Below are 16902 nucleotides of genomic sequence, written 5' to 3'. Positions count from 1 at the left end.
TTTTTCAATCATATATGACACAAGTCTGTCTGTTATGCACAATGCTTTAACAAATCATATTTTGCAGTAAAGCAAGTTTTTTTTATGCAAAGAAAATGGAGCACCCCTAATATGTAAAATTTAAGAACTTGACAAATTAATGATTTGGGCCGCAATTTACAAGAGGATAGAAAAAAAAACAAAACATGCCATTTAAACACGTTGGTATATAATTGATATTGTTGTTTTAACTATTTTTGCATCGAAATAATGCAAAAAAAAAAAAAGAAAAAAACTTCACACATTCAGAAAAACAAAGAGATGAACACAACACTCTACCCTCCCTCCACACACAGCTCTTACAAAATGCTTTACAGTACATTTCTTGAAATGATCATTTCTGAACATTGACTCATATTTGTCACAACTCGTGAGATGAAAGGCATAACACGAAGATGAAATGTAATGAAAAGTCTTCAATATAATCCACACGCAAATCCACACAGGTATATCCACAAAAGGAAGGCAGGAACACACATACTCATAGATGAGACCAGACGACAAACACTGAACTGAAAGTAACTATAAAGATTAGGTAATGATAGACAGACAGGTGCAGGTGATTAACTAATAATGACAATAACTAGGACAGGAACAGGAACACCATATATGGGCACATGAGGGAAAACCCAAAACAAATAGTCCAGGGGTGTGACACTCAATAAAAATTCATGAAAGCAATTAGTGTTAACTACATTACTAATGTCATAAAATAGCACAGTTCTAATAATAGTGGGGCACATTGTAACTATTCCCATCTGCACACCTGGAATTTAAAACTGAGATTTACTTAACCTAAAACCTTTGACTTTTTTTTTTTTTTTTTTTTTTTTTACTTAAAAATTTACTTAAGCCAGAAACGTACTTGTGCTATGGTTAAATTGACATTCAATGATATCTTCAAAATATTTTTTTTCTTCTCCATACAGTGTTGATATGGCAACTATTAATTACCACAAGTTTTGTTATTCTAGCGTGGACATGTTATTAACCATGAGTGTTACAAGTAACCCTGTGTTAGTTTGTTAGTTAGTTTTCCAAATGCTAATTTTACAATAGGCAATATATTCAAACTTAATTTACTGTTAATTGGACATCATTGACACTTTAGCATTGAGTTTATTGATTTATTTAGAAAATATTGTTTATCCTGCTAGCTATGATGTCTTTTTAATAGATCAGTGGCTTAACTTGTATCTCTTGTATCGCCTTCCTAGACCAAAAATTGAAATGTGTCAATGAAAATGCATTAAAAGAATTTGTGTCTAACACCAGAGAGTCAATGTAGCAAACAGCAGTTGGCTGCTCTCTAATAGTGTAAATGAAAAAATGAAAGAATGATGTGGCCGTCATATTCACAGATCAATTCTTCATTACCAGGAAGAACATCCTCAGTGCCTCTGGCCATTAGACAGTCCACAGTCTCAGCGTTCATCTTCAGCAGCTGATGGACTGACTGCTGCCTCACACATGGTGCTGGGCTTTGAGCAGAGGTGTCTAACACTTAGTAAGAGGAGAAACGTGACACGAGACACTTCAGATTAATGACAAGAAAGAACTCGCTGAAGTGGCTCTGGCTGTTCACTGTTTAGTCTCACAAGAACTTATTGGTTTGTAACTGCCTTTCTTTGTTCAGACATCTAAATATTATTAGAAAAAGGTTGAATAGGCAGGTTTTATTGTCTAGGTTCCACGCTGAGTACTACTACTAATAAAAAAAAATATATATATTTATTTGTAAGACATAAGCCAAACTGAGCTTTGTGTGCAACTGATTAATTTGCCGTATCGAAACACTTTAGATTTGCGCGACACTCTTGGATTCTTGGCTTTGAGCGCGTAATTTAGTTAAAGCATCGCGTCACACCTGCACAACGAACAGGTGGGAGGAATCGCGCTCAAGGACTGAAGACATCAATGATCAGACTTTCACATTTGCCACAAGAGGGAGAGAGAAGATACTGATGTGTGTGAAGGACTGGCGCGCTGCGCTCATCTTCATATGAATTACACAGATGAGACAGATGAAACATCTCACACCAGCGACAATGACACGCGTCTCTCAACTCCTCAAAGTCGGTACGTTTATTCACAACACGAGATGAGAAACTTTATCGTTTGGCACACGGTCATATTTATATTAAGCATGCGGTGAAAGCGCGAATCATGTCAGGTAAAGTGTTAAATGTTTAGTTCTAACTGTTACATCTCAAACTGTGTAATATTTCAAACGTGTGTAATTATTGATGTCTGTTTGTGCTGTTCCACTTTAAGAACTGTTTACAGCATTAACTGCTCTAATGCAATTAAGTGAAAGGGCAGCAGACAGAATTATTGATTTTTAATTTCACGAAAACAAACAATAAGAACAGTTACAGTACATTGTAATACCTCTTCTGATTATAATATTAAAATGATAGAATAATGCTCAGCATCCCGCTCCATGCGTTATAAGGGTGTTTTATGCGTTTTATGATTGTGATTACAATTATTTATGAAAAAAAACAAACAAAAAAACAATATATATATATATATATATATTTTTTTTTTTTTATATATATATTTTTTTTTTTTTTTTCATAAAATGAATATCATGTTAATGCATTGTTAATGCATGTTTCACATAAATAATGAATGTTTTATAATATATTGCATGTTGTGGTGGTTCCAGGGTGGAAAAATGTTTAATGATGTAAAATGTAATTTATTTCAGATTTGAAATAAGCATTATGCTCTTTCAATCTATTTGAAGAGAGAGAATTTTTCAAAATAGCATATTTTACAAACCAAATGCTTTTGCTTTGCAAAGATGCATCATTTTGTTACTGATTTGTTGCCTTTTTTATTTTTTTATTTTGCTTATTTATGTACTCATTCATTTATTTACTTATTTATTTTTTGAAGATTTGTTCATTTAACTGTTCACTGCAAAACGAACAATCTATGATTGCTCACTCACCCTCATGCCGTTCCAAAACTGCGTATGACTTAAAAGTTGAAACAGTGAATAATCTCTGGTCACTCTTTTCAATACAGTTACAGTGAAAGGGAAATTATGTTTTCACAAAATAATTTTATAAAAGCTATATTGCAAGTCTTAATGTGAAAAACAAAAGTCATAGTAATTAACTGATAATTTAGTGCTGTGGTGAGTCAGTGAGTTGATGAGCTCATTCAAATGCTTTTGTGAAGAGATTTACTCTTGAATGAAACTCATTTTCAGGGACACAGGTTTAATTTTTGAGGGAACTGCTCTTTAAACCCAGATAGAGATAATATTATTTGCCGCAATATTTTTTAATGAGCATGAAATAATGTGCTTGCTTTGTGTTTCATATGTGGCTTGTCTCCTGCTTTCTCCTACTGGAAATGAATTCTGAAAACCATTTCAAAAGACAAGAACATTCCTGGATCATGACCACTGACTGCTAGAAAGCGACTTTACAATTCTACGACACCAGAAACCCATCAGAAACCAGCAGAGCTCACTGGCTCCTCTCGATTCTCTGCCATGGAGGACGCAAACATCACTCACTTGGCAGCCGTGTTCGTGAACCCTCATAGTCAGGTGCCCGTTTTGGACGTCCACGACACTTACACAGACTTCTACGACATGGACTATGGCGTTCCTGCAGAGGAGATGCCGGACACCACGCAGGGACTGGCCTACTTTGTGGCCACCATCGTTATCGGAGCCGTGCTTGTCTGCATCATGCTGGTGTGCGGCTTCGGTAACTTGCTCTTCATAGCCACTCTGGCCCGATACAAAAAACTCAGGAACCTCACCAACCTGCTGATCGCCAACCTGGCCATCTCCGACTTCATAGTGGCTGTGGTCTGCTGCCCTTTCTTGGTGGATTATTACGTGGTCAAGCAGCTCTCCTGGGATCATGGAAAAGTGTTGTGTGCCTCCGTCAACTACCTCAGGACTGTGTCACTCTATGTGTCCACCAATGCCTTACTGGCCATCGCCGTTGACAGGTTGGTGTGATTTAGATGTCGTACTTCTGTCCCGCAGGACAGTTGAAAGGAAAAGGAAAGCCCGGGGCTGGGTTCAGCTGTCACTTGTTCATTGAGCAAAATATCGTTGCCTTTCAGATTCATGCATTATGCATTGAGCTTCCTGAACACAGCACTTCACATACTGCTCAAATAGGTGGTTGTGAAAAAATATTTTCTACTCTTCAGCAAAAGCTTTCTAGTTATTCAGTATAGGATTTAATAATCTGCCACGCATTATCCTTTGGCAATAAATCAAGTGAAAACCTCCTACAAAATACAGGGCTGTACTTCAAAACAAACATAAAGGCAATAAAGTTTCAGCCTAAAGGCAGTAAACTAAAACCAGCCATAGTATATATGTATAATAATAGTATAGTAAAATATTCACATTAAACAATAGAAAATAAATCATCAGCCTAACTGAAAGGCTAGTCTCATTCATTCTTTTTATTTGAAGAATCATTATGCAACTGTTTTCCCATGCAATACTTCATTAAAAAAACTGCACTTAAAATCGCATGAAAGGCAATGTTTAGTCTGTATGAGATGCTGTATTCTCAGTCTTCTGATGTCATACAATAACTTTGTGTCATGAAGAAACCGAAAATGAAGTTGTTATTTGCTCATAATCAGGGATTCTGCCAAACTCTGAAATCTCATTCACATCGGCATTCATTAAAATGCTTAAAGTCAGATTTAAAAATAAATAAATAAATAAATAAATAAAGAAAGAAAGAAAGAAAGAATAAAAATAACAGTGTATGGAACAACGTGAAACTAAGTGATGATAAAATTTAAAATTTTAGATGACCTTTTTGTAACAGTTTCTATGAAGCCTGTATTCATAAAGCATTATATGGGTATTGTTAAGACATTATAATGTATGTAGAATGCATAATGGATGTAAAATGGTTACCAATGAGCTCACACTGAAATTCATATTACCTTCACTAGTACTAAGAAACACTCCTAACCACTAATAAGATGTAACCAGAAACTGTGCAGATCTTAATGTCAAGATATGAGATTTAAAATACATGTATCGCTAACTTAATGGTTAAAAATCATCACACTCTTAAAAGTTATAACCACAAATTAGGAATTATGATGTATTTTTATGTACTATAACTATCGTTGTGATTATTCATGATTATGGGTATTTTTATAAAGAGTTACACATCCATTATAACGCAATAAGAATAAATTTACAATACATTATAAAAGTAGGCTTCATAGAAAGTGTGACCAAACTTTTCTTTTAAAATCAAATGTGGTCGCAGCTGTGTGTTTATTAGCTTCAAAAATGTCTCATCCATTTAGAACTTTTAGTTTGAACTATGTTTTATTCAATAAAATCTCCCAACCCATGTCAGAATGTGGAGACAGTGCTAATGGTGACATATGGAGGACTGCTTGGAATATTTCTTTAATAATGTGAGTGAATCCCTCGGGTACTCGAGAAACTGTTTAAAATGCTGTCTCTGTGTGGGCTTTCTTTTTCATAATACCCTGTGAATGCAGAAAATACGGCTTGAGGAAACAACAATTATGAGCTCAAACAGCTTGAAATGGAATAAAATATGTGTAAATACTTACAGTATTAATGACTAATTTTGTCTAATACCCGAGAGCTGCAGTTTTGCTAAAATAAGAGAATAAACATTACAGATTCTGTGTTTTTTCTACAGCAGTTAGATGTCAGAAGCATTTTGAAGTTTCCCCAGATTCTTCATCTGAATAAGTCATTTTGCACAGTTCCATTTTGACAGGACCCAGTTTGTTTGAACATTATCACATTCTCGTTTAATTCTGATAATGGCCGTGTGAGGACCACTTATAATTAAATCTGGCTCGCCATTTGACTTGACTCTAATTGACAGTCCATAATCAAGCAAAATTCAATTATGGATGCCTTACATGTGAAGCCTCTGATCTACTGATAGAAATCCTTAAAGACAAATGGAGCTCACTGAACTAGATTTGCAGTTCCTGAGGGAAACCTCAGTGCTGGCAATGCAGCAGAAGAAAAGTGTTAGGAAATATGTTTCACGCAAGACTCAAGAACAATGTCACTGTGTGGTGCAAAGATGGCAATAATGTTAAAATATATTTCTGAAGTTGGCATATTTTACTGGCATGACTCCAGAAAAAGTACAAAAGTACATGATTTTATTGTAATTAATAGTAAAAAGTACTGATCAATGAACCACGTGTATTATTTATTCTAGCCAGGACTGGTCAGACTAGTCATTTAGTGTCTATTAGTGCAGACATTTGATGTGTTAATCTAAAACATTACACTTCAGTTAATTTAAGCGTGCAGACAAGTGAAATATAGAGTAATGTATTTAATATATAAGTGTGGGAAAATGGACATTAATTTGCATTTAATCATATACATTTTACAGCAGATTTACTTCAAAACCAGCTGACAGTTGTGACCTAAATCTGATGTTCATTTACAACAATGAATACTAAAATGTTCCATTAGTAACTTACTTTTCACGCCATCAGTCATATGCACATTCAAGCTTCAGCAATATCCTGTTTCTTGGCCATTTTGACCAGATCACTGAATCAAGAACAGCTGCAATCAGATCAGTAGAACAATGCAGCTGATTTATTGAAAATAATCAGCTTGTTTATGAATCAGACATCATTCTTGCACCGCAGAGGGGGTGGTGATGTCTTCAGTTTTAAGTATGTTCGTTTACCGTAATCAGTACTAAAAGGCAGTAGCTGTTTGAACTGTGTAAATAGTGATACAGGCTATTGAAGTCTGGTCTCATTGTTTATATGTAGATATTTATACGTATCAATGTTTAGAGGCACAAAACGTACATTTTTTTGTACGTTTTTATTGATGCGAAAACGTACAATACAAACGTATTTCAAACGTACAAATCGCTACGTATTTTTAGCTAAAAACGTAAAATACTTACGCATCATGTATATCATTAAGATATTCGTATCAATGCCTTTTTATCATTTTATCAACAAGTGATTTAGATTTAGCTCCATTAATCTACCCCCATGCCTAAACCTACCCATTTCATAGCAAATATGCATTTCTAGAAAATTTTATTAATAAGCAATTTAGATTTTTAGCACCCTTAACCTACCCCCAAACCTAAACCTACCCATTTTATAGCAAATATGCATTTTCATTATTTTATCAATAAATGATTTAGATTTTTAGACCCCTTAACCCACCCCCAAACCTAAACCTACTCATTTTATAGCGAATATAAAAGGATATAAAACGTAACTGACCAACTGACCAAGGGAAATTACCCTTTACTACACTTCATTAACAATACAGAATAAAATTATTTTTTATAGTCGCTAATCCCACTCCTACCCCTAAACCGAACCATAACTCTGTCTGCACCGTAATAAAGAAAACATTACAGACAAATAAGTGCAAACGCACTTATTTATTGCAAAAATGTCAAACGCAGTACCAAAAAACAGTCCAAATGACAGTGCGCTGCAGCCGCAGTCCTCTCTGGTGGAATATGGAAGGTTTGTGTGAGATGAAGATCAGAATTTAAGATGTTAATCGCTGAAAATATTATCCAGATTATTCTCCCTCCGTGAAGGAGCATAATTTAAAACACACCTCACCAGAAACACGGCATGTCGTAATCTGTGACGAATGCAGTCGAGCGTTCGATTTTCCTGCTGTAAAACCTGTCGTTTCTTGATGCGGCACTATTTGAATTTGAAAAATGAACTTCAGCACGGGTTTATTGCTGTTGCTGCTGGACTCAGGATGGAGATGAAGATCAGCCGATAAAGGCTTGAACTTGGGTCCGTTTTTCGCAATCGCATGGATTCTTAAGATCTGGATTACAGCGCACAAATAAAATTGTTTTATTTTGTAATTTTGATGCGTGTTCGGTGTATTTTATTATTCTATTGTTAGTCACAGCATGTCGGAGAAAACGCCTTTTGTGTTCCATCACGTTAATATTACATGAATGGTTAAACGATTTCAGAAATTTTATTTATTTTAAGGTTTTAAAGTGTAGTCTTGTTTAACATTACGTAGGCCTGTTCTTGGAAACGAGCGGGCAGCAGAAATGACACGGAACAAAATAAAATGTTATAATGTCATAAATAAACGATTTAATAATGCAGTTGAAAACGTAAGGGCATTGGTATTACAAATAAAAACAACAATAATGAAATTAATGCCACGATTTCAATATTCATAAGGATTCATTTTTAGGTGTCGTCAATACGTCACTATTGTACGTTTAAATGCTGAAAATACGTAAGTATTTGTACGTTTAGATGCCGTAAAAACATCAGTATTGTACGTTTTAGTGTCTGGAAAAAGTCAGTAAATGTACGTTTTGTAGAAACACATTTTACGTAAAATGCATACAAATTGGCATGAGATCACGTTGGCTATTTACACTAAGTGCAAATAGCAATGGATTTTTTTTACACAATCGCGATATGCTATTTTACACTAAGTCAAAAACTGCTGCAATCAGATCAGTCTGATTTGCAAATTAATCATTCAGTGTGATAGGTAAACCAATTCAACGTGTTTTTTTTGGACATAATCAGCTCAGACATCAACCTTGCATCTTTAGATTTAAGTTTAAAATAAAAACATGGTGTTATGTAATGTAGTGAAGTAAAAAGTATGATTTTATAGTTTGGAATGTACTGAAATAAAAAGTAAAAGTAAATATTAATTAAAATTAAAATACTCATAACTCGTACAGATACTTGGAAAAAAAAAAAATACTAGTAAAAGTAAAAATACTGCTGAAAACAGTAACACTACCTATGTTTTCATCCAAAATTGCAAATGTAACTTATTCGCAAATGTTTTATGCAATATTCCAATTTTATGTATAATGCACCGTTCAATGCACCTTTATGTATAATGCACTTAAAGAAAAAAAAAATTGTCAATATAGTCCTGATAAACTGGCACTGAATATTAAGAGTAAGAGAAGCCACTGCATATAATAATTTTCATATATAATAAAAGTGAGCAGACGAAACAATAAAAGCTGTCATTGCTTTCGGAGGTGGATGCCTGCTGTTTGGGAACGCAGTCATGTGAGACAGCACTGGGAGGCAATTGTACAAATACTTTGATGACAGACTTTGCTCAGGCATTGCAAAATGACCAAAGCAACATTTGAAATGCTGTGCAATGAGATTGGTCCTCTGGTTAGTCAAGTTATGTGTTTCCATCTCATATTATTCACATTAACTCTTTTTCGCACAAGTCAAAAACCACCACAAGCGACCATAAAAACTTTGTTTTTTTTTTTTTTTTGCAAATTAAGGGATTCTTTTTTGAAATTTGGTGTTTCCATCGCTTCTGATACTTTAAAAAGAGCATAAAAACAGGGTGATAGAAACATAGCTTCCCTGATAGCACACATACCTGTACATCTCAGAGATGTCTATTTGACGTCTGCATTTACATCTGCAAGACGTATTTTTAAGTGTTTGCTCATCTGCAATACGTCTATAGGACGTTTCCTATCAGATGTCAAATAGACGTCTGTTAGATGTCTTTAAGGTGTTTATGATTTAGAATGAATGTCTGTCAGATGTTTGTACACAGCAGATGCCTTCCAGATCAGACATTTTGCAGACGTACGTGTGCTATCTGGGTTGTGACTGAATGTGAAACTGGTTCAACAGGACTGCAAGTGTTTAAAATGCAGGTTTTTGGGAGAGAATGGTAATACAGCGTAATCCCACTAATCATCGTTGTTGTCTTTAGGTATATGGCCATTGTTCATCCCCTGAGGCCCAGAATGAAGCATCAGACCGCATACTGTCTCATAACCGGGGTGTGGATCATCCCGGTGCTGATTTCCATTCCCTCTGCATACTTTACATCCGCAACCAAAGTCCCCCACGGAGCCAACCACAGCAAGACCTTTTGCGCCCAGATCTGGACGGTGGACCAGCAGCTGTACTACCGCTCGTACTACCTGTTCATCTTCGCCGTGGAGTTCGTGGGGCCGGTGATCACCATGGCCCTGTGCTACCTGCGCATCTCCAGAGAGCTGTGGTTCAAGAGCGTGCCGGGTTTCCAAACGGAGCAGATCCGGAAACGCCTGCGCTGCCGGAGGAAGACGGTCATGGTGCTGATCGGCATTCTCACGGCCTACATCCTCTGCTGGGCTCCGTACTACGGCTACACCATCCTGCGCGATTTCCACCCCACGCTCATCTCCCGAGAGAGGAACTCCCTGGTGGCTTTCTACATTATCGAGTGCATCACCATGAGCAACAGCATGATCAACACGTTCTGCTTCGTCAGTGTAAAGAACAACACTGTCAAATATTTCAAAAGGATCGTTCTTCTCCGCTGGAAATCCACCTACACCTCCAGGAAGAGCGCAGACGAGACAGACATCAATCCACAGCTCACCGAATGTAGAAAGGGAGCCGAGCTGAGTGGTTTACATGTCACCCATATTACAGATGATTAAAGAGTACTAGGCATTGTTCTGCAGATGAATATCACCTGACTGATGTTATGTTTTAGTGTGTTTTTCCCTCCATGTGATATGTGCTGTTTTCATACTTTCTATGTATATGTGTTTATGATACAGCACAAATAATAATTTCAGATGTTTTGCACAGATTTTTTTTTTTTTTTTTTTTTTTTTTTAACTACTGAGTGAATGAACTACTTAAAGCAAATGAAAAAAAGCAATGGGACAGTATAGAACCAGTGTTGTATAGTTATTGATTATAAATATAAAAAAAAACATTTTTGGTTTAGTTTATTGCAAAATATTTAGATACAGTTATATAAGCATGTGTCAGAAGACTCAACACCATTGGCAATGCTTTGTGAGAGTACCTCAGTATGCTGACCTTTTTAATAATTGCACAGTGTAAAAATTTTCTCCAGCTTCAACTAAAAAACTGAAGTTCAGCAACTGCCTTGAAGTTTTAAGTTAAATCAACCTAAAAAAAATACAGCTCATTACAATGAAATAAGTTTAAATGACTTGTACTTTTAAGTTGATTTAACTGCATTTTTTAGGGCAGCTGCTAAATGTTTTTAAGTTAAAACTAGGAAAAAAAAAAATTGCAGTGCAAATCTATGTTGTCATTGGAACACAGCCTTCTCTGATTGGTGGAGGGTTTATTCTGGATTATGGGTAGTGTACTTATTTTCATTAAAATTTAAACACTTTTATATGGTATGTTCATATGGTATTGCTAAAAATCAATTTCACTATGAAGAAAATGAGTGGGATTTTTACTCCAGAACTGTTATGTTCGATTGATGAAAAAACCCTAAGTACAAGCAGTGTTTATGGCCTCATTGAGCCACCACTCATTAATTTACTGTTACATAATATAGATAATTTAAAATCCAGTCTGATTAGTGAGGTCCTTTATCAGTGGATGTTTTATATATAAAAGTTTATTTTTTTCGTCTGAAAATGTGGTCGTTTGCTGTGTTGCTTTTGTGTTGGTTAAAACAGTATCTGCATGCATTCTAGCCAAATAAAGCAAAACCTGACAACCAAGCCATGTTTCATGTAGAGTCCTCGAATTTTAGAGTCATAATTCAAGAAGCGATATCGATCAGTTTAGTGGAGTTCGGTCTCACATAACCTGCGAGTTGTATTTCTGCTTGCTCTTTAAAGCAGTGTCTATTTATCTAAGGTCCAAGGACAGTTCATACATAATTTACAGATTCTGTCGATACTCAAACTCATAACTTGTGTTTCTGAATCACAATATGAATTGTGGTCATGTACCAGTGTAAATGTCAGATCTGTTTAATATATAATTTGCAATATACACTCTAAAAACTGCTGGGTTAAAAACAACCTAGCGGTGGGTAAAATATGGACATACCCAGCGATTGAGTTGTTTTGACTCAGCGGTTGGGTTAAATGTTTGTCTCATGCCAAAACTGCCATTGGTGCCATTGGTCAAAACAACCCAATCGCTGGGTATGTCCATATTTTACCCATTAGTTTTTAGAGTGTAGTAGTGAATTTTAATGCAACTTCCACAAAACAATTTTATCTTTACTAATTTATGATCTATTCTCTTGGCTATATTATAGTCCAATCAAGTCAAGCCTTTAACATTTTGCCCATTTACCCACCATGTAGCTCCTATCTTAACTGCACCTGCTCCTTTGAAACTTAAAAAACAAACTTATCAAGATGTCAAAGCTGCTGTTGAAATTGCATACTGATCACTGTCTGTCAAGTTCTGCTGCATGTTGTTTTTTTTTTTTTTTTTTTTTCATTTGTCTCATGCCAAGACTGCCATTGGTGCTCTCAGTAAGGATCTAAATCTAGCCTACAACAGACAGGTTTTTTTTTTTTTTTTTTGTTTTTTGATAATAACTGGTAACCTTTTGCTTAAACTTTTGATATAATTTTATGGTGACTTTTATGACTTTTGCCTCAATTAAGTCCTAATTTGCTTGCTGCTTATTATTATTATTATTATTATTATTATTATAGTTAGTAAGGTAGTTGTTAAGTTTATGTATGGTATTGATTTAGGGATCTAAAATATGCATTAATATAATGCATTAATATGTGCTTTATAAGTGCAAATAAACAGACACTATGTTAGTAATATGCATGTTAATAAGCAACTAGTTTCTAGTCAAAATTGATCCCTAAGCTAAAGTGTTACCAATTTTACCCTGTGTGCTGTCTTGACAAAATCATAGCTTTAGAATTATAAGGATCTGCATTCTGAGCACCCTCGAGATACTGAGCTTCAAAGCTTTGTGTTCCATAGACTTCTGTAGATAGAAAAATTTTTGCGTTCTAAAAAAGTCCTAAAATGTGCACAGCTTACAAAAGAAACATCACATAATGTAAATAAATTGTCCCTGAATAAGAATATGTGAAAACTCAAAAATCTCAGATAGAACCTTTTAATTCTAAGGCAACAAGATGCTAACACTATAGCAGGAAACATGAATTATTTTTACATGGCGATCAGAATGCAATGTTTCAGTGTTACTTAAATATTACAATGTTACTTAGGCCACGTTCACACTGTCAGTTTTTGAGAACCGCATTTACTTACAGGTGTGAGCCGCACAAAGAGCACAAAACTGACTGGAGGGAGCGGCTCCGGAGGAGACGGGATATAAAACTTTCAGATACACGCAGCTCATTTCTCCATCACTGTAAGTCACCGAAACCACAAATTAAAGCATGCAGCACATGGTAGACGTGCGTTTGTGTGGCAGAGCAACTCTCTCGCACTGTATGACATGACGGACAACTAGTTGTCCAGTCCTGTTCCGTTCATACAGCGAGTGTGTTCTGAGAAAGCAGTTTTGAGTCCTGAAAATTTACGGGTGTGAGTTTGGTTATAGAATACGGTTGTCACACCCATAAATAACTGTACTGTGTGTGAACGTAAACGTATTAAGGACTCAAATACGGTATTGACAACCGTATTCTGCTGCTGTGTGAACGTTAGAACACAGACACACAGAAGAACAACCAAAAATTCACAAAAATTCCACAATATAATAGATTTGCAGAGACATACAGAAGCTGGTCCAAACCTGGCTGAATCTCAGCATTATGCAAAGCAGCTGCCAAAAAGTCTTTGGACCAGCAGTCACAGACCCCTTTAAAACGTCTTCATTATCATAAAATGCTTGAAGTAAGCAGCCTTAAATAGTTTTTATGTCTGTGCTATTTCACTTCTGCACACAGTTTAACTGGATTCATTTGATCAATTATAGCATAAATGGTCTCTTTTACCTGCCTAACAACATTTAAACAGCAAGGAAATGACTCTAAATTCTGATTGAATTAGCCAAATTCAAAGCAGTTAGAGATAAATAAATGCCTTCATTAAAGAGCCTGGATGTACATTGCCTGGACAGACACACCAAGAACGATAAAAGGTAGCTTACAACGATACCTTTATTAAGATCCACACCAGCAGATAATAACGATGTGTTTATTTTGAGCACGCTGCATGTAAGTTTATTTTGAAGTATTCTAAGACAGGATGGATTTTGACTGGCTATTAATGGTTTTATCATTCATAAGCTGAAAAAAAAAGTTCAATATCTTCCCCTTTGTTGCAATCATTAGTTGTAGTATTGTGGATGATTATTAAAACATTGGGTCACACTTTATTTTAAGGTCCAGTTCTCACTATTATCAAACCATTAAAGGGGCAAAGTTCACTTTTTCATATTGTTTAAACATTATTGTATGTTGGCAGTGTATGTACACATCTACCCTATAATGATAAAAATCCATGCAGTGGTTTTTAATTAATCTGTAAAAATAATATCCCCTTTTTCAAATCGAGCCGTTCTCAGATGCCTGTCAGTGTGGCATCACAATGATGTAATAATGAACACAGTGGTCGTCATTTACTCCCGACATCCGAGCTGCAGAAGATGCAGTGGATTACATTTGTTTGTGAAGGGAATGCGCCTCCCGATCTACATAAATGCGTCTATGTTCACACAAATCATTAGTGATCAAGCTTCACCTACAGCAGAAGTGAGTATGAGTGGGTTTTTTAATGAATCTCTGCAATTGTCTTTCCTAATAATGTGCTAGTTAGCAAGTTCCGCGGCTAAATGCGCTAAATGCGGCTAAAGTAAACAGGCTCATCACTCCACAGCGAGAAGAGAGGGGCGGGGTGAGCAGAGCTCATTTGCATTTAAAGGAACAATCCCTCAGAATGGGATGATTTTTGTAGAGCTCATTTTGACAAGGTAAAAAGGGTGTTGTTTCACACTTTTAACCAAAGTATATTATAGACTTTTCATTAAGACCCTAAAGAATCATATCAACTTGTGGAAAATGGGAATCTGATGACCCCTTTAAATATGGCTTTTGTAAACTTCTAATGTGTTAATAACTTTCTCATCATCCAGAACAGTAATCCCACAGTAAAATCATTGCTTGTTGTGGCTTATTGCTTTAGTAAATCAATTCTGCTGTAGACAAAAGTATGAATGCTAAACAGACATTATCATTATTTTTTACCTTCTAAGCTAACAAGGATTGACCTTTTCAAAAAATGTCTGGCAGAGAATGTACTAACGTCCCTGATTCATTTAGTGATGCTTATTTCGTGTTCTTAGTCTAATGGAATTTGTTGCTCGTTATGCTAGTCTTGTCAGAGATAATTGTGTAAAACTCATAGCTGATAATTTGTTATTGGCGTAAGCAGCTCTTACCGCTCCTGTTAGTATTCTGTGCTTTTAGTCAAACTGCTAATTAACACAAAAATAAGGCTGATTTCTGTGTTTTGGGGGGTTGTTTGCAAGAAAATCTAACTGTCGTTATTCAGTCATGCACTGACTCACACAGCTACACAATGACAGAGGGCACAGAAAGCTGCAAATATGATTATTTTTGTATGAGTCTTGCCTTAATTATCTTACCAGCTCTTTCTAGATCCACTGCCTGAATAAGTTCCTTACTCACGAAAAATCACAGCTCACACAGGGAAATGAGAAGGATGGGTAACATTCATATGGAGGATGACAGTGTGGGGTTTGGAACTAAAAAGAAAAACATTTTTTAGTCAAAGTGCGTCTTGATGGACCTATCATGCTAGGAAACATGATTGTTAAGCAAAGTTTAATTGTTAAATTCCAGGTGAAGAACTGCACTACACATAACCCTGAGAAGAGATTCAACTGTTACCATGGAAATGGCAAAAGAGCTTAGCAGTGACCTTGTCACAAAAAACCTGAAGTAATTGCTCCAATTCACCTTTTTGACTTGGTCATCACAGGTACAGTACTTTGGTAGCTTCTACCTCACAAGCAGATTCATTAAGGTTTCATAGAGAGCAGGGTGTGTGAGTCACATCAGTTAATCACTGAGGTGCCTCAAGGTTCAGTGCTTGGTCTGCTCCTTTTCTCCATTTACACTGCCTCACCTTCAGCTCAACCTCACGAAGACAGAGCCCCTTCTAATTGCTGCCGACCAAAATAGGGCTTTTCAGACTGTGCTTAACCCTGATTATCGTCATTCTATCCCCACATTTAACCCTGGGTAAAGGCATGTTTCACACTTGTAATTTAGTAGCGGGGCTAGGGTTACAAAACTCTGCTCCAGAGCAGGATTAGCTCTGCTTGTGTGGTGTCAACCACACATTACATTTCATTCTTACATTTATAGTCCGAGAAGCCCATTCAAGAAAAAGACGTGACAGTACAGTCTGCAGTACTTCTGCACTTCTAAGGCTTGTTCTATTCGATCGTAAGTGCCCTGCGAAGAGGACATCACAGGATATTCCGCCATGATTCTAGTTTGAAAGGAGCTAATATGTTCCATTCATAGGATATTAAAGTGAGCGAGACATGACTACAATGCAAATTTCATGATTACGGTTGAATAACCTTTCACACTTCTGTAGTAAGTTTCATCTGTGTGGGAAGACGCTGCAGGCAGTGGTGTAGTGCAAATCCGTGTTCTTAAAGGGTTACTCCACCCCAAAATGAAAAAGTTGTCATTCCGTAAAAGCTTCGTTCATCTTTGAAACACAATTTAAGATATTTTGGATGAAAACTGTGAGGTTTGTGAATGTCCCATTGACTGCCAAGTAAATGCCACTGTCAAGGCCCAGAAAAGTATGAAACATGTCGTCAAAATAGTCCATCTGCCATCAGCGGTTCAACCAAAATTTTAGGAAGCAACGAGAATACTTTTTATACGGAAAGAAAACAAAAATAACAACTTTATTGAACAATTCATCAATTCGTCTCCTCCATGTCACGGCATTTTGGAGAGTATGCGCAGATGCAAACTGCGTATCCCATTCTGTGTCAGCTGCGTCACGCAGATACGCAGTTTTTGTTCAAATCAAAACATAAAT

The 16902-nt window shown here is 36.1% G+C and overlaps 1 protein-coding gene across 1 annotated transcript; it reads left to right on the top strand.

The window, feature by feature from the left end:
- Window positions 1-1992: 1992 nt before the first annotated feature.
- Window positions 1993-11564, top strand: prokr1b (prokineticin receptor 1b). The gene is made up of 3 exons (XM_051125381.1): window positions 1993-2118; window positions 3435-4020; window positions 9806-11564. Exons 2-3 carry the CDS (start codon window positions 3551-3553, stop codon window positions 10521-10523), a joined length of 1188 nt encoding a protein of 395 aa, XP_050981338.1. The 5' UTR covers window positions 1993-2118; window positions 3435-3550; the 3' UTR covers window positions 10524-11564.
- Window positions 11565-16902: the final 5338 nt, after the last annotated feature.

Source organism: Labeo rohita, chromosome 13 (assembly GCF_022985175.1).
Source record: "Labeo rohita strain BAU-BD-2019 chromosome 13, IGBB_LRoh.1.0, whole genome shotgun sequence".
Classification (NCBI taxonomy): Eukaryota; Metazoa; Chordata; class Actinopteri; order Cypriniformes; family Cyprinidae; genus Labeo; species Labeo rohita.
Note: the sequence above shows the minus strand (reverse complement) of the source record. Positions and strands in the feature narration are given on the sequence as shown.